Genomic DNA, 19399 nt, shown 5'->3' on the forward strand with positions numbered 1-19399 from the left:
TATACAGGAACATAATTACTGGCCAGATTAGATCACACCAGGGGTTCACTAGCCCACTATCCTGTCCCAAACAGTGGCTAGCACCAAATGCTTCTGAGTAATGTACAAAAAACCCTGATGGAAATTCCTGTTATCAAATCATCTTTTAACAGAGAAAGTTTCTTCTTAACCCCTGGACTGGTTAGACGCTGGCTTATGCCCTGATCATGAGAGTCTATATCCCTTCCTAAACATACACACTTTGATTAGAGAGATGTATATGATATTTGACAATTAAGCAGAACAGCCTAATTGCTATTAACCTCTTCCATGCCATATCTTCAACCTCACTGTATTACCTAACCTCTTCCATGTCATATCTTCAACTCAATGACTAGCCTGTGCTCACCTTTGCCTCTTAAACAGACTTTCCTCAGATGCTCTATTTCTGTCCACAAACATAATTTCCCAGCCTCCTTTTGCACAATATAGTTCCATTGAGACATAGGCGATTATACAACTATCTTTGTCTCCCCACTGTGAGGGTACATCATCTATACTTCTGTATATGTTTCTATATAACACTCACTAGCTGTCAGACTCAAGTCATTTCTAGGGCTGATATTTTATTTACAGGTATAGTAATTTCAAACAATGCACAGCAAGAAAACAGTCTGCAAAATAATCACTCTCTCTAGGTACATTAGCTTGCTGGTCAAATACTGTTACAGGTTGCAAAGACATGACAGATAAAATTTCAAATCTAAATATGGAAGAGCTTTATGTGTTTAGAACACCTCTTGTGGCTCAAATCCTACTTACTATATAGTCAACAGGAAGACTCACATGAGTGAACTGAGCAGGATTTGGCCCACGCTCTTTGACTGAAGCTGGCAAAATATAACTATCTATCACTTCCATGAAGCATTATCAACCATGACTGTCACCTTCTCTCCCTCTCCCCTCCCTCCCCACGGTAGAGGCCTGGGACCAGCTCCCCCCTGTGGAGGCTTGGGGCCAGCCCCACCCCCACCCCCACACGGAGGCGGGGCCTGTGTAGGGCACCAAAATGGCTAGGGACGGCCCTGCACCTAAGATTCCTCTGACAAAGAGGTCAGAGAAACAAAAAAATATATTTCTTTATTTTTTTGCATTTGATTACTTGGGCACATGACAGTACTTTCAGTATTGTGATCTTCACTGTTCTACTATAGTCAAGTGACTGTATTTGTGAGTTTTTCACATGTGGGTCTTGCACACAAAAAAAGAAGAGAAAACAATTTTTCAAAATTGCTAAGGGGATTCAGGACAGGTAAACAACGTTTACATTTATTTCAACTGAATAGATTTTAAATTGATTGTGTTCCTTTAAATACTGTTGTAAAACCAAGACCATGCGGGAAGGGAATTCTCAGTTTTGTATTGTAACTACATTTTCAAAACCATACCTACACTCAGAAGAGTTGGATGGGGAAATTGGAAAAGCCTTCCATAATAGATTTGGGAATGCCTGTATGTGAATGAAGGTGTTTCCTTATGTGCTCTTCTGGCAGAACTGGCTGCAGAATAAACATTGAGAAATATTTAGCCCAATTCCCTAGTCGCAGACCCCATTTCATCTCTAATAAGAACCAATATAATGAAATAAAAACAAACCTCAGATTCCTAGGATTTAAATTTGAGAACAAATCTCAATTATAAATAGAACATGCCAGCGCTGACAACAGAACTCTTTTCAAAAATACAATTCATTTCTCCATTATTTATTATATAACAACAAAAACAAATTGTACCCAAATTCCACAAAGAGGAAAACTGTCAATCCAGCAAGGTGAGAACTTGAACACCACATGTTGACAGCTTGTTCTGCACACAAAGGCAGCAAAGTAAGTGATGGTTGTTTCCTGATCCATTTTCAGGCAAACAAGTAATCATCGGTATAAGTACTTCTCACAGCTAACGGCTGACTCCACTACTAGATGCAGCACCAAAAGCAGGACATAACCCAGGGCAACTGACTGTGAGAAACAAAATAATAAAAACAACCTCTAAGCAGTTTAGAAAGTTGGTAAGTGGTTTTCCCTTTCTCTAGGCGATTTTTATTTCCTCCAAGCAGTATGAACCAAGAAGCTCACTGCCTTTTTGCATTCTTTAGAAGTATTTTAACAGAAGTCAATTAAAGAATTCAAGGTTAACCTTATTTCTAAATTTAAAAATACACACTCAACAGTTGTTTCCAAAGGAAAATGTCCAATGTTAGCTACAAAAAAACAAAAACCAAAAAGCCACAACACACCACACTGCTGTTTATCAGTGATTCTTAATGTTCCTAAAACTGTAGTTTATAGTATTATAGTACCAAATATCCACATCAGCTGCCAAGTTTCAGGTTGACTTGCCCATAAATTATTCCTCACACCACTACTAAAAAGTAGCCCCGCCAGTTCCTCCTCTTTTCTTTTTCCTCCACAACAATTAAAAACACATTGAAAACATTCCAAGTCCCAGCCAAACAATGAGATGGGAACAGTAAATGCCTACAGTACCCATGTCCAAACTGAACACCCTTAGACCGTTTAAGAAATACCCATATGATAATCATCATTTGGCAAAAATTATAGTTGGTGAAATCACAGCCCCATTTAGTTACAAAGCCCCATTATAAAATGTGACAGATTTCAATTATCTACTTCCCACATCCTAAAATTGAAACAGTTAGGGGAAAAAATGGTCTTATGTATGAAATCTTCTTATCAAACTGACTGGATTGATTGGTCTGGGATAAATGAAAAATAGGATAACAACAACTCTCTCTTTGTATCACAATATTGCTTGAAACCCGATGTGTTTTTTCGCTTTGGACCGGCTACCCTAAAAACAAGACTAATGAAACCACAGCCTTCTTATGACCCTAGACAAAAAGAACAAACGCAGTAGAACGTGCAGAATGTGACATTTTGTGTAATGATGCTAAAAGGGAACCAGTTATTTCAAATATTAGCCATCTTCAAAACATTAATTCTCAAGTATACGTCCCCGTTTAGAAAAAGTATGTATTAGACTTAGCAAAGAACTCCAAATAAAATATCAACTCATCTCCTTTACCCACTGTAACTGTTCTCATTATAGCTGTAACCGCCACATCCTCTCTGTGTTTGCATTCCCACAGCTAGCATTTGAAAGCTCCTCAGCAAGCACATTTGGTTCATAGTTCCCACATGCAGAAGGATGTAGGATGTGCAGACATCCTACAAGCACATGCTGATCATTAAACAATTCATTTTACCAAATGGCTAGCTCACACACAAAATTATTCAAATTTCTCATAAGTTCTGACCTTTGTCCAAGTTCTCACATCTTAGTCTGTTACAACTCTTTCATCGTGCCCTGCAAAAGCCTCATTGTAGGTTTTTATTTTTTGTAATGGGCTTTGAAGCAAAGGGGAAAGAAAGATGAAAAAACGTAAGAGGCCAGGGCGACAAAAGAAACCCAAAATTCAACTGTGCCTTATAAACAATGGACCAGAGTCTGATCTCAGTTACACTGGTGAAAATTCTGAATAACTTCATTGACATCAGTGGAGTTCCTCTAGATTTAAAGCGGTAGTGCAAAAGGTCAGGCTTTGACCTAATTAAAAGTCAAAATCATAACTAGAGAAAATAGATGCCTGACAATAAACCCAACGTTAAAATTAAATAAAAGGCCCATGTGCACCCTGCATTCATAAAAGGATTGTGACAAATTTCAGCACGCATGGATTCATGCAAGCTATGATATAGACATTCTGTGAAAATGTGAAATTTGAGCAAATTTGAAAACAGCTAAATAAATGCATGCATCTGTGCTCCAAATGTCAAAACTAAAATATAAAGGAAAGCTAATAATCCATAGGCAATTTTTGATAATACACTGTTGCATGCATACACTGTTTTGGGAAAGGGTAAGAGAATAACCAAACATCCAGATTAGTAATCATATATTCCATTAAGCAGGGTCTGATTTTTTTTTTTCCTAGAGCGAACCATACAGATTATCTTACTCCTTTCATGCAATTTAGCCTCAAGCTACACTACCATTATTGAGTTGCTAGTATTAGATAGGGCATAACATCATTATTCTAGCACCATCCACAAACCTGTTAGGCACTAACATGAAGATACAGCCGCTGCCCTGGAGAGTTTACCTGTAAGAGCCTGATTCTATACTTCTTTGCACTGCATGTAGACATTTACTCCTGTAACCCTACCACATAATATCCGTAAACCCATATTAAGATTCATAGGCATTCAAAACTATTTCACAATTTCATTGCTTCCTCAATTGTTTTAGAAGAATGTTTTATGCAGGATGGAGAGAGGTTAATGATATTTGAGCATTCATTTTTAATAAACAACAACAAGTGTTTTAAACTGGTAGAGCACTGAGAGAATGCAGATGGAATGTCATCCTTGCAAGTGTGCTAGAACTTTATAAAATACTATATTTCTGGCCCTAGACCTTTAACAAGGAGGACTTCTTAAAGTCAGTGGGGGGTCAGAAGTTTAGTTTATTCAGCAAGAATAACACTATTAAGAGCTACTGCTCTTTCATGTCACCACAGTTAACACCCACACATTTCAACACTGGTTAATGCAGACCAGTAAAGAGAAGATTGGAGCTGCTAAGGACAGCCATCTCTGCTGGAATATTCTAAAACAGAATTTATATTGTGCTTTACAAACAATCTAAAAGGATCAATCTGCCTTATGAATCTGTTGTAGACATACCGAGAGAGAAAGATGGATGGATGAGAGCACATAAAAGCAGGTAAATCTGACTCTCTGTATTGATTTTTCAGAGGACACTGTAGAGCACTTTGGTGAGGTCTTATATATCATTGCAAAGGACCAAATGCCATTGTGCATATATCTCAAGGATGTCAGGATATACTATCAACTGATGCACTGTTGTATTCTTTCATTATGTACTTTTATAAATAATCTGGTTTTCATTGGAGAGGAAGTTAAACCACTACAAACTGAATACACCTGAAAACAAACAGGAGACAATACTCACAATAGGATCTTGAAGTAGCTTTTAGCCATAATTTGGGAAATACTTTATTATTATAGTTATTATTACATCAAAACTTGCAATGGTTTGAAGTACACCTACAGTATTTCTATACAGAAGCTTCACAACTTACGCAAGCATTCCATTCCAGAACTCTTTGCGTAAGCTGAATTTTGTGTAAGTCAGGAACTTATCTCCAACAATTACGTGCCAAAAAAAAAAAAAAAAAAGCTTACAGAACTTTTTCCTTTAGTCGGGTTTGCGTAACCCAGGGAGCGTTTGTAATTAACAACAGGAAACTCAAATTTTAATATTGAGCTTTTAGAAATGAAAATGGAAAAATCTGCATATTGCAGCATAATCCTCTCTCTATTTACTTTATTTTAAATCACCAGCCAATCAGCAGCTCATATTCCCCAAAGCTCTACAGCACTCCTATATGGCCAAGTGCCATCTAAGGATATTGGAGAAATCAGACAGGTTAGCTAGCACTTCAAACAAGCAAAATGCAAATAATTGATAACATAACTTAGGAATAATTTTAATACAGGTCTTTGGAATAGCTTTCATTATATAAACATGCAGTATTGATCAAGGTGCCTGGTGCCGGCATTGCTCCATTTTATTGTTTTCACTTGTACCACTCATAGGAGCACACTCATAATACACACACCCCTCAAGAAAGACACATAATAAAACTCTATTTTGCTAATAATTTCTTAATATTATGATTAACTATGTCATTAATAGATCATTCAGTCTTACACAAAGTCAGTTAACACAACACTTTAACAATGTTTTTAAGGATATGAACAGGCTCGTGGCATGGCTACAAAGATAACTTCAAAGCACTGTCGCAGGAACGCTCCCACAGCAGTGCTTTGAAGTGCGAGTGTGGTCATACACGAGCACTGGGAGAGAGCTTTCCCAGTGCTCCTGGTAATCCACCTCCACGAGGGGATTAGCTCCGAGCTCCCAGTCTCTGAGCCTGTTTACGCTAGCGTCTTTAAAGCGCTCAGACTTCTTGTGCTCAGGGGGGTGATTTTTCACCCCCCTGAGCCAGCAAGTTAGAGCACTATAAAATGTAAGTGTAGACAAGCCCTCATTAACTTATTTATAAAACTGTGACAGACACGGCAGGTGATGGGAATTGAATAGTCTTGAACCACCTCAGACAGGTACTACAGGGTAAGTCCTCTACTATACCTATCTAATATACAAGCCTAATGAAAAAATCACAACAAACAAACACAATTTACCTTCTTCGGTTTCATGCCACACAATCCCTTCCAAGTTCACACTGGTCCCAGGCTCACAGGGTCCAAGGCATTCGGGTTCTGTTACTACTCCAACCTCGCAAGTATTTACACCCACTGAACGAGTCCGTACCAAAAGCTGTTCAACTGGTGCAGCAATATTGGATGAAGATGAGGAAAAGTAGGAAGGCAGAATCTGAGGCGTGATACTGCTGGAAATCGGAGGTGGAGGTGCAGGCACTGTAAACAGGGGGTCAACCTGAAAACAACAGACAAACTTACTATAATGGTGCTGAGAGATTTTTTTTTTTAAATCAGTTTGCTTAGAGCTTCAATCAACTTTAGAGTACATAGGTATTTAATATATCATAGGATAATTTCAGTCTTGCACTCTCTTTTTTTTTTTACATGGATCCCACATGCTGCATATGAAAAAATTATAGAAAATCTGTCTTGCTAAACAAGACAAAACACTGAAGTTCTAACAGAATATTCCCTGCGGCCTTAGACTACTAGTATGAAATAAAAAAAGAATTAAATCCACTGTTTTTCTTGCCTCTGGCAGAAGACTGATTTGCGGATGGAAATTAGTTTTGCAAAATGGGAACAGCATTTTTCTTCCTTAAGAAAGACACTTATGAAGACAGTACAAAGACATAGAAATGCCATGTTCTTCTGTACACCATACAGCACTGATGTACATGGAACAACTCAAATACCCCTATGCCATGAAACATGATCTCTTGCCATTCAGCTTTTAAAACACATTAGGCTCATCCAGCTGATAACACTCGGACACAATTCTATCTACTATCTACGCACATACAATGTCAGAGAGTATGACTTTTTTTAAAAAAACACAACTATCCCGCTAATTTATAAGGCTTATCAACACATACATTTTAGAAGAATAAAATTAATTAGACAGTTACGCTATATGCTGATTTAAAAACAGCACCACATTTTTGCAGTTAATTATACCTGTGCAACAGGAGATTTTTCTGCATGTGGGGCTTGATACTCAAGGTGCTGAGCATTTTGGTCTAACTTAGCAAAGTCCTTAGTTATGTGATGGGAATTTGTTTTAGTCTTCCATTCTGCATGCTCAGTCACATATTCACCCGTAAGCATTTCAGAAGCTCAATACTTTACTATGGACATAATGTTCTCTTCATCACATCAAAGCGGAAATAAAAAATGAGGAAATGAGCTTCCAGTTAAACAGCTGAACCAAGCATCCTGTCAGCTTTTTGTTTATCTCAGTTAAACAATCCTGCATACAGTTGTACATTCAAAGGATAAACTAATGTTCATTTGGTACATCTGAGCCAAGACTCAACCAAGAAACACTTCACCCATTTGAATGTTAAAAGTTTCCTGCTTTCAAACCTGTAATAAAATTTCTTTACTTCTATGTTCCTTTACTGTTCTGCATCCCTGATAATAAAGGCATTTAGAAGTCACATCCTTATATGTTTTGATTTATGTTTCATGTAAATGCAGCTTAAAGCAGATCACACTGATGGTTACTCTTTTAAAGCCAAGTTGACAAATGCACAGAGAGGGAGGGAGATTACAGAGCACATGCTAATATCTATATTCTTTATATCCCAGAATGTTCATGATAAGAAAAATCTAATGAAAATATGAAATGAAGAAAAACTTCTTAAAATTGTAATCTGTTCCACTCTAACAACAAAGACATCCAATTTCTCTTTTAAGAATCATTCATACAATTGAAAATTGACACTATCTAGCTACGCCCACAACTCTAAATATATATGTAAGGACTGAAAGTATTTCCTTAAAAATCACTTATTCTTCATCTTAATTGTTCATAAACAAAAAGGAAGAAAATTATGATTGCAAGGCACGAACAAGATGAAATGTAAAGATAACTGGCTGGAGTCTCATCTCAGTTACACTGGGGTAAGTGATGTAATTGAGATCAGATTCTTGTCCAACATACTTATCACATTAGAACTAACAACATTTCTGAGCTAAAAACATAGTGGACCAAACTTCTGAAAAGCACAGTCTAAATTTTTACCCACAATTCAGCATGTATACATTTTTTGCATGTAATTGCATTTCTCAACATGTGTTAGCTATATATATGTAAAATGCATTTGCAGGTACAAGCAGGATATGTAATGGTCTGACCTACATGCAGAAAAGCAATTTGCACACTTTTTTTTTAATATTAAACACTATTTAGTGTCTTGCAGTAATGGTTTAAAAATTAATTTTGTTTCATACAAGATAACACTACACATGGAGGGGGGGAAATAATCAAAGAATACAAATATTACAGCAATTTGTAAAACTGAAGGCCTGATTCTCCATTTCATTACGCCATGTTTACACCACGGTGAGTCTACTGACTTTAATGGAGTTATTGTGGCATAAAAATGATGTGATACACTACAGAATCAGATCCTAGCATCCTTACACTTATCTTTCTGCCATCAAAGTTGCAGAGGGAGGCAATAATAAAAGAAAGCTTTGCAGCATGGGCTGAAGCAGGCAGCTCAAATACCAGCTGACTCCCCAACAGCTGATCACTGCAGGATTTCCCTGAACTAAATATGAAATAAAAGAATAGCTATGTATGAACAGCATTCAAAAGACACTGATTCTGTGCTACACAGATCCTGACAGTAGCTTGCCAGCAGAGCATTCCCTTGTGGAGGGGAACTACTAGCTGAGGTAGAGCACATGGACCTGGCTCCTGCCATGGCTACTCTTGCCATCTGAGCGTATCTCTGCATGGTAAATCTCTACTCCTAGTATAAGATGCCTTAGGGATCATATACTATTGACATAAAGTAGAGGAGCTCCTAAGATGCTCTAACTCACGCTGGCACAGAACCAGAAAGTAATAACTGGCACACGCAAGCCTCTACTTATTTTCCTCCTATGCTGAGTGCAGCTCAGCTGCAAAGGAGAATTTGAGCCCTGTGCCTTTATAAAATTGAAAAATGCTAAATGAATTGCAGCTGGGAAAATTCCTGTTTCAAAGATGACATCATTCTTCTATAGGATGTACTCGTCACAAAGAGAGGAGAAACACTAAATATTTGCTACAGCAGAGCTAGGGGGAAAAGGACATATTTTAAATGGACAAAGACAATATGGCACACTTTGTAATACTTTGGAAACGCGAAAAACAAACAACTGAAAAGGAACAAAGTGCACATCTGATACTGTACCCCTTTAGCTATTGTTATAAATAGTTTTATTCATTTCTAGTTTCTCTCCACTTACTAATAAATATTTAGATTCTATTGTTAAAAATACAATACAGCCATAAGGAACCAGGAGGGGGGAAAAAGCTGCAAGGTGAATACTACAGTAAAAAGGAAAGATTGCTCTATGGAATTAATATAAAAAAAACTCATTTGTAAAGAGAAAGATTTTACTGTCCTTCCCAGTTTGTGCTTGAAGTGAACATTTCCTCACTCACAATAAAAGTTGTGTGTAGCTTCAATAGCGCTCCAGTTTCCAATAATTTAACAGATTGCTTGATAATCATAAAGTGATAGTTCTCAGTGATCAGTGTGGTGTCACAAGTTTTTTTTATGAATGCTCAAAAGGGAACTGATGTAATCTATTAGAGTTAAAAAGAGAGAGGCAGGAAGGCCGCCATCTCCAGTGGAAAAAAGGCACAGAAGTTTAACATCTGGTGGTGGCATCTGTCAACCTGAGGAAAGTTAATGTCAAGAACAGACGCTCTGCCGTTTCTCACTGTTATTTTTGCATGATTATTCCCAGGTGCTGGTACATGCTGAGCAGTAGCCTTGCTATTTATCACACAAGAGATTCCAAGGGGTGGGGGGAGTTGAAACACAGGAAGGTTATTTACACAGATCGTAGCTCTTAATGTACATAATCGAAGGGCTTTAAAAAAAATCTAAAAAAATATTAAAGCAATATTTTTTACATTCACCTTATTTCAAGGGCTTTTGACAGCTGATTAATAATGAAGGCTAAAAAACAGGAGTGTTGTTTGTGGCAGCTTTCCATTGCGGAAAGTTTGATTGTATCAAGCAGTAGTGGTTCTCAGGACTAGAAAGCTGACTGCAAATGAAGAATGTCTGCCAATGAAGGGATAGTAAGTGCTCCAGTGAGCACATCTCCATCTGAAGATGACAAAAAGACATTTTGGTGGCTGCACTATGGATGCATTGATGACTGTATTTGGGTCGGAGAGTTTTAAGAGAGAAGAAATGTCATCTTAAGTGGAAATATGTGAGGCTCTGAATGTATACAGATTTCCTTCAATTTCTCATTAGTTTTATTTTAGATACTGAAATTAAGCTCTGTGCATGACAGCCAGTCTTTCTGATGCAGTCATTAATCTCTAGAAGTACAGTCTTGGAGCTTTAAAATTCTGCCTCTCCCACAGGTGGGTTTCCTGCCCTGCAGGGTGGATTCCATTGAACAACACTGAGTTCCTGGAAAAAAAGATAAAGCCTTCTGTCCTATACGAAGGAAGCATGTCTCCAAGGGCCTCACTATACCTGCGGAAAACCCATGTTGATGAAAATAATAATCTGGACTGTACACAAACCTATGGATCCTAGGGTTGTGGTGACTGAAAAGTGATTTAGAATTTTGTTCTAATGAAAATGTTCTGACCTTTTCAGAGATTGTAGATAGATGACTTTAAATTATTAAATATGTCTTTGCTGTTACCTGGATATTTAAATTTATTTATTTAAACACATTAAATATTTTTTTTTAAATATCTTGCTGAAACTCTAGATGTTCTTGACACAAATTGCAAAAACATGATAAATTATTAGCAGCAATACAATAGCTAACAAACCTTCAACTATCAGCCCTGGTCCAGCAAAACACATAAGCAGGTTCACACTATAAGTATTTAAATAGTCTCACTGAAGTCATGACAACCGTCTTGCTGAATTAGGATCCACAGATCATGGTCCCACCTCCCCCCACCCCCCACCCTTTGAAAAAGGCTGAGTGAATAGATGTCCCTTGGAGAATGCTTTGAAGATCAACAGAACTGAACTATTTCGGACCAAGGTAGACAAGCAGGTTCCAAGCTGAAAGCCCTTTATGGAGAACACTCTGCCACCAAACCTCCTCTTCTAAATCATAACAAATCTAGCTTGAGCACTTCCAGTGATAACTGCAGCAGCATGACTGGCGGAAAGAGACAATTTTTTTTCAGGCAGGAAAGGTTCTAAGACATTTTATGGATCGCTTTATGGCATGCCTGAAAATGAAAGCATGACCCTTCCCAAAACACATCCTCCATTTAAAAAAAAAACAAAACAAAACAAAACAAAACCAAGGCCTGTAAGGAGGACTGCAATGTACAAGAAAATGCCAAATTATTAAAACTGGCAGTGGCATTCACCTTTTTTACAGATTTACGAGCTCACTCTTAATAAAACCACTGCTTCTCAAGTAGGACTGGGGGAGGTCGAAAAATCGGTCCTTGAAGCAAGCTCTCCTTTTTGCCAGGTGGCTTTCCAAGATTCCACAGCCAAGCAGAGATTAAAGTTAAAGTATGCCTGTCCTCCCTCAATGGAGCACTGAAACAACAATGGCCCTAGAAGACCTGATCCTAAGCCCATTTACGGCATGTAAATCGGTAACTATTCTGTTGAAATTAATGGAATTAAATTATGGGAAAACAAGTATGAGAGGAGAAGCTGACCAAAAATTTATAGATATAGATCTAAAAACCATTGTTCCCCTACTAATTCTCCCACTTAATGAAACTGACCATATGAAATAATTCCTTCATCATCACAGAAGAATCATCTCAGGCTCATCTGAAAAAAATCTCAATTTAATTTCAGTTCACATATCTCATACTTAAATAACTATCAGCCTTGTAACTCTCAACAATCCACCCAAACTAACTGGTCTGACACAATAGCTCAACAGAAGCGGGTACCAAATAACCAAATGTAAAGTGCAGCTGCTTTTTCAATCGTTTTGAAAGCTTTAGTCACTCCTCAACTGCAGTTCTATCTAAAGACAATGTGAAACAAAACAATATTCTTCTCAACATTGAGAAAAATGTCAGTGCAGCATGAAATATGAAATACTTAGTATGGAAGAATCCCATGCACTGCTACAGACTAGGGACCAAGCAAGGAGGCAGCAGTTCTGCAGAAAAGGACTTAACGGTTACAGTGGACAAGAAGCTGGATATGAGTCAACAGTGTGCCCTTGTTGCCAAGAAGGCTAACGACATTTTGGGCTGTATAGTTAGGAGCACTGCCAGCAGTTCAGGGGATGTGATCATTCCCCCCTACTTGGCATTGTTGAGCCCTCATCTGGAGTACTGTGTCCAGTTTTAGGCCCCACACTATATGAAGAATGTGGAAAAATTGAAAAGAGTCCAGCAGAGGACAACAAAAATGATTAGGGACTGGAGTGCATGATTTATGAGGAGAGGCTGAGGGAACTGGATTATTTCGTCTGCAGAAGAGAAGAATGAGGGAGGATTTGATAGCTGCTTTCAACTACTTGAAAGGGGGTTCCAAGAGGATGGATCTAGACTGTTCTCAGTGGTACCAGATGACAGAACAATGAGTAATGGTCTCAAGTTGCAGTGGGGGAAGTTTAGGTTGGATATTAGGAAAAACTTTTTCACTAGGAGGATGGTGAAGCACTGAAATGGGTTACCTAGGGAGGTGGTGGAATCTCCTTCCTTAGAGGTTTTTAAGATCAGGCTTGACAAAGCCCTGGCTGGGATGATTTAGTTGGGGATTAGGTCCTGCTCTGAGCAGGGGGTTGGATTAGATGACCTTCTGAGGTCCCTTCCAACCCTGATAGTCTATGATTCTACAGATGGGAAATATCAAGAAATCTTTTGTAAGCGACATATGCTGCTTAAAAACCTCAGTGCTGTACAAGTTTGATATTGTTCAAAAAGGGTCATTTTCCCCATCTTAAAGATTTACTGTAACAGTCCAACAGCTGGGTTATAGTTCCTCCCAGGTGGCAAATAGATACAATACACGAAAGTATTCTGATGATAACACATCCTCATATACATATAAGGCTCTGTAGCGAGGGGGCCCCACTCCCCCGCGCTCCTGAGGGATATAGGCCAGAGAAGGGGCAGCCACGAGCGGAGGCCCCGCTGCCTGTCCCCGCCCCCGGAAGTCAAGGGGCGGGACAGGAAGTCCAAGGCCCGTCCTGCCTGTCCCCGCCCCCCAGAAGTCAGGGGGCGGGACGGAAGTACAAAAGCCTAGCCCCAGCGCTCAGTTAGGAGGAGACTGCCAGAGAAGGCAGATGCTAGGGCCTGAGCTCCTGCTGGGCCCGGCCTACCCCGTGCCCGGTACCTGGAGGGGTACTGGCCTGACCTCCCGTGGGGCCAGTACTCAGAGGAGCCAACTGAGCGGTCCGACGCTCGGCCTGTGGAGGAGCTGTCTGGACCTCCCATCGCCCGGTACCCCGAGGAGTGGACCGGACCTCCCGTCGCCCAGTACCCTGAGGAGTGGACCGGACCTCCCAACGCTGGACACCCGGAGGAACCCATGATCTGGGACCCCATGGACTACGCTGGCAGAGGGCAGGTACCCAGCGAGGGGGAGGTTGGATGTGGCCAGAGGGCAGCCGACCCCAGTCAGGCTGCAGGCTCACCTGAGCCGAAGGCAGTGTGTTTCCGTCACGAACCCCCACTGACCGCTAGCGGTGTTGACCGCTACTAGGGCCCTGGGCTGGAACGCAGTGGAGTGGGAGGGCCTGCGTTCCCCCTGCAGACTCCCCTCCCCTGACCTGTTCCCCTGTTGCTCAGCCCCGCTGAAAGGCCTGAGCGTAGACTGTGTGTGTTGCCCCGCCCTGCCTAAGGGCCTGGCTTATATATATACACGGTTACCTTGTCGCTCAGCCCCGCTGAAAGGCCTGAGTGTAGACTGTGTGTGTTGCCCCGCCCTGCCTAAGGGCCTGGGTCACTTGCTAACTGTTGTGGGTTCACTCCGCCCCACAGCAAGGGACAGGCCCTGAGTCGACGGAGCGCGGTGGGCCAGTGTGGCTCCCCTCCGAGCGCAAAGAGGGTTGAGCCCCGGCGCCGCTCTACTACGGCTCTGTCTCTCAGATTTGAGACGAACACTTCAAAAGTTGTTCCATAGAAACTGGACTGAAAACATAGGAAACCAACTACGTTAATGATAATTCACAACACAAACTAATAAATAATAATATTTTTCAATAAATTCTAATTCTAATAAAATCTAATTCTAAATAAATTCAATAAATTCTAATGCAGAAATGAATTTGAATAATAGATGCTAAACTACACAGATAGCACTTCAAGACCTGTAGAGAAGATCTTGAAAAAAAAGAAAAAGAAAAAGAAAAAAATTAACAGGCAATGGTAAAAAAAATCCTCTTCTTTCTTTGATCTTCTATACAAGTCCAGATGCTTGGGCTTCCCAAAGCAGCTCACGCCTTTTTAGGATGGGACAGATTAGCATTTGACAGCTGCCTGCAATATTCTGCTGCCAAAGACTGCATCTGCAGAAGCCTGTCTGTCAACTCCAAAGTTTGGCAGAGGCATGGGATGATGGCCAAATGGCCACCTTGCCAATTTCTAATAAAGATACTTCTCCTGTCCCAACCAAAGAAAATTCCACTGATTGGGATGAGTATCCCTTAAAAGTCTCTGTCACAACCTATCTCCACGGTAACAAAGCTTTCCTGATCCACTCCAAAATGGTCACCACAGGCTGCTAGACTCTTCTTTAGAACTTAGTGCAAAATAAACAGTCTCTGAAACTCCCTAAATCTAAGGGTATGTCTTCACTACCAATATTAAAGCACTGCCGCAGTGGCACTTTAACATGGCTATGCTGTCACAGCACCAGCGCTGGGAGAGCCGTAAAATAAAAAAATCCACCCCCAGAAGGGGAGTGGCTCCCAGCACCAGTGTACTATCTACACTGCCACTTTACAGCGCTGAAACTTGCATCGCTCAGGCCGGGCGGGTGTAGTTCTGTAACCCTTTCAGATAAGCATTCCACAACAAGGAAAATAAATGTACATAGATATTTTCCTCAGAGGTCTGAAGGAGGAGCCTTCAGGACGCTAATCACCAAGTTCAAGTGCCATTCAGGGACCAGGCAATGCGCTACTAGATTCAGTTTATGAAAAGCCTTCAGAAAGCCGGAATAAATGAGGGCCCCTGCCTACAGAAATGCTGCTGTCCAGCCACTGAAAGCTGCTACTTTTGATGATTGAACCTTGAAGCAGCTGCTACTTAACTCCATGTCCAGCCTAGCTTGCAGAAACTCCAGATCTCTGGTACTGTGACATGGAGTGAATACATCCTTGCTCTGTCACACCACCAAGATGAGGTTTTCCAATCTCAGGTACATATGTGAAGATGATGGCACCTTGACTGTAATAACCTTACCTGATAAGCTTGTCTTCAGGTTTTCATTCTCAATATCCAGGGTTACAGAGCAAATCACCAGAGATCTCCAAGTCAAATCCAGCTAGTTACTGACATGATTGCTGTATCCTGGGACAGAGGTCTCTTCAGCCCGTCCAGAGCCAGTGACGATGCTCTATGACTCAGTAATCTCTCACAGATTCATAGAGTTTAAGGCCATAAGGGACCATTATGATCATCTAGTGACCTCCTGAATATTGTAGGCCACAGAACCTTACCCATCCACTCCTATTATAAACCCCCTAACTTCTGGCTGAGTTACTGAAGTTCTCAAATCATGATTTAAAAAGAAGTCAGGTTACAGAAAATCCACAATTTACACTAGTTTAAACCTACAGTGTCCCGCGCCCTATGCCACAGAGGAAGGCGATCCCACCCGCACATCCACCCCACCCCACCCCACGCCAGGTGTCTGCCAATCTGATCCAGGGGAAAATTTCTTCCCAACCCCAAATATGGCGATCAGTTAGATCCTGAGCATGTGGGCAAGACCTACCAGCCAGACACCTGGGAAAGAATTCTCTGCAGTCACTCAGAGCCCTCCCCATCTAGTATCCCATCAGCAGCTGATGGAGATATTTGCTGCTAGCAGTAGCAGATTGCCTACAATGGCATATAGCCAGTCTCATCATACCATCCCTCTACAGGATCCTTTACTGGGGTAATGATTTAAGTGAGGCTGAAGCCTCATAGGATAGCTACAGAATCTATTTTAAACCTGCTCTGGCCTCCTTAGCATCCGCTAAATGCTTCTGTACTTTTCTGTTCTTTCTGGACATCATCGGGTCAACCTGAGGTCTGCGCCCCACTTTCTTCCACATTCAGTCGAACACTGTGATTTAGTTCCCAGTCTCCATCAATTCAGGTGCATCATGCTGAGTCAGTCCATCATGTTACTTTTATTTCCTGCAATGTGGATTACCAAGACAAGGGTTCTATACCCTTGGACATTTCATGACTCCATGTGCTCCCCCGATGTATGCCACAAACTTGGCATTGTCTGACTAGATCCTTACAGATGAGACTTTCAATATGTTCTGAAAATGCTATGTCTTGTTGTCTGGTGTACTTATGGATCACTTACTTTCTTTCCATGCCCATTGGCAGTGTCCTAATTAAAAGCTAGATAATATTATTATTATTATTATTATATATTATTATAAAAGCTAGATATTAGTATTGTCATTATGTAAATCATGACACATACTCAAAAAACTACCACATGACATAATAAAGTACAACAAAGAATGTCGTCTCTGTTTTCTTTCACAATCTGGTTCTAATCCTGAAAAGGGATTTGTATAATTACTATTCAACTATCAACCTGAATAACCACAGCTGAAAATACATAGATAACAAAATATTCTCCCCCCGCCCCAATAGAGTTTGCAGTATTTAAGGAATCTTAAATTATCATATTGATCAAATTCTGCTTTCAGTTACACTGGCGTAGGTCCATAGTAACTCCACTGAGGTACAACAGAAAACAGAATTTGGCCCGGTGTGTTTGTTTTAATTGGCAGGGAGGAAGTTAGCTTTTCAAGAGATTTTTAAAGGGCATAAAAATAATTGAAAATTATTGAAACATTGAAAATAATCCAACTGCAGTGAAGATTTTGAACTGGAAAATACTACATGTGAGAAAGAAACTGCTAATAACCATTCCTCTTCAAGATGTTTATTTTCTCCCTCTTTCTAAATTGAATTTTGTGTTGATGAAAAGTGCCAGACTGATAGCCCTAAACCATAAAGATAGATACACACATCAGTGAAAGCTTCCACACCTATCAGTATGCCTCAACTATGAGCTAGAAGATCTTTTTTTTTTCTTTTTTTTTTTTTTTGGAGTGGGGGGAACGACACCTGAGATTCTGTGCCCTTTTAATTCTTTTGCTCTCTGATGTAAATACCAATAAGGCTGTTAATTGATGCCAAGTGTAATTATAGTTTATATGAAGACCATCTGTCCACTAGTAACTACGATCACCAGATCATTTTTTATAGGTCACTGAACAGACATCTGATCGCCAAAGCTTTTCCTTGCTATGCTGAATTCAAAGCAATGGCCTGTCCCAGGGTAAAGATATTGGAACCCATTAACGCAGTGGTTCTCAACTTGAAGCCCAATCAGCAAATAGCTGCAGACCAATCATGTGACCTCCTCATGGCCATACGGGTAGTACACCTCTATCCCGATATAACGCAACCCGATATAACATGAATTCGGATATAACACGGTAAAGCAGCATTCCAGGGGGGCGAGGCTGCGCACTCCAGCACATCAAAGCAAGTTTGATATAACGCGGTTTCATCTATAACACAGTAAGCTTTTTTGGTTCCCAAGGACAGCGTTATATCGGGGTAGAAGTGTATATATGCTGTGTGGACATAGCCCACATAACACAAAGAGAGCTGCGTATGGCCCACAATGGTAATTAGGTTGAGAAACACTGCATTAACCAATGCCATCCAGTCTCTTTCTCAAACATGTTCCATATTTCAAATGTTTTGCTTTTTCACTGATACTGTAAAGGTGCTTATATGACCTCATCCCTATAATATCTAAGCATCCAAGTATTTCTGGAGTTTATGCTTGCAACATTCCTGTCAGGGCATTATCATCTCCACTTTACAGATGCAGAACTGAGGCACAGCAAGCCTGCGGTAGAGCCAGAAATTTAACCCAGATCTCCTAAAGCTCAATTCTGTAATTTAACCACACACAAAAATCCTTCCTCCTTTCTTGCATTACTTCATGAACTATTTTTATCAAACAACAGTGTGATAAAAATTAATGCAGAGACTATTTATTTATCTAGTAGCGCATTGCCTGGTCCCTGAATGGCACTTGAACTTGGTGATTAGCGTCCTGAAGGCTCCTCCTTCAGACCTCTGAGGAAAATATCTATGTACATCTTCCCCACATTAGAAAAAGTCCTATTTTGGGTAATTAATTATATTGTAAATTCCTTGTACAATACGCCATCAACCCATGCACCTTTTATTTCCTTCTCTCTCTTTTTCTATTTAGATCACTCTGATAAATCCATTACAAGAACTACAAAAACACTTATTTACACTTGGTAGAAATGCAAATACTTTGCCCAAGTGAAATGAAAAATAAATATAATCTTAACTGTCATAAAATCATGAAATGCCTCTCCCAGTTCTATCAAAGGATGTAGACCTCCAGACCCTTTGAAGAAATGAAACTGCAGTTTATCAAGTGTGATTTATAAGCAACACTGATTTAGCTAGGAGATAACACTGCTGTCTAACCATTAGTAGTCAGACAACAACCATGTGAACACATCAATTATGGGCCACTGCCAAAAGCCCTTGAGATCCTGGAGATTAACAGCCAATCCTCTGTTTTACAAGCTCACATCAAAAAGAATATTAATAAGAGGAGGGGCAATGTGAAAGCTTGTCAGAGTAATTCAGCCATTAAAACAGGGCTCTTTTTTTTTCTTTTTTGCTCTGCCTTGAACAGGTCCATGAAAGAAGCTGGCATAAGCTACAAAGTGTGGAGCTGCCAACTTCTCAGAAAATGTTTTTCATTAACATATGAGAAGTTGTAAATGGCCACAAATACCGTTTGGTGTATAATGGCGACAACTTCTAAGTGCCTATCTTTAATACATCAGTTATACAAGAGCCATCATCA

The 19399-nt window shown here is 40.1% G+C and overlaps 1 protein-coding gene across 6 annotated transcripts in view; it reads right to left on the reverse strand.

The window, feature by feature from the left end:
• Positions 1–19399, reverse strand: part of ZNF608 (zinc finger protein 608) — a 109770-nt gene that overhangs the window by 53227 nt on the left and 37144 nt on the right. For all 6 annotated transcript variants that reach the window (XM_050945575.1, XM_050945573.1, XM_050945571.1 and 3 more), the window contains one exon: positions 6291–6546. In XM_050945575.1, coding sequence (XP_050801532.1) covers positions 6291–6546 — 256 coding nt within the window. The remainder of the gene's footprint in view (positions 1–6290; positions 6547–19399) is intronic.

This window comes from Gopherus flavomarginatus, chromosome 3, assembly GCF_025201925.1.
Source record: "Gopherus flavomarginatus isolate rGopFla2 chromosome 3, rGopFla2.mat.asm, whole genome shotgun sequence".
Classification (NCBI taxonomy): Eukaryota; Metazoa; Chordata; order Testudines; family Testudinidae; genus Gopherus; species Gopherus flavomarginatus.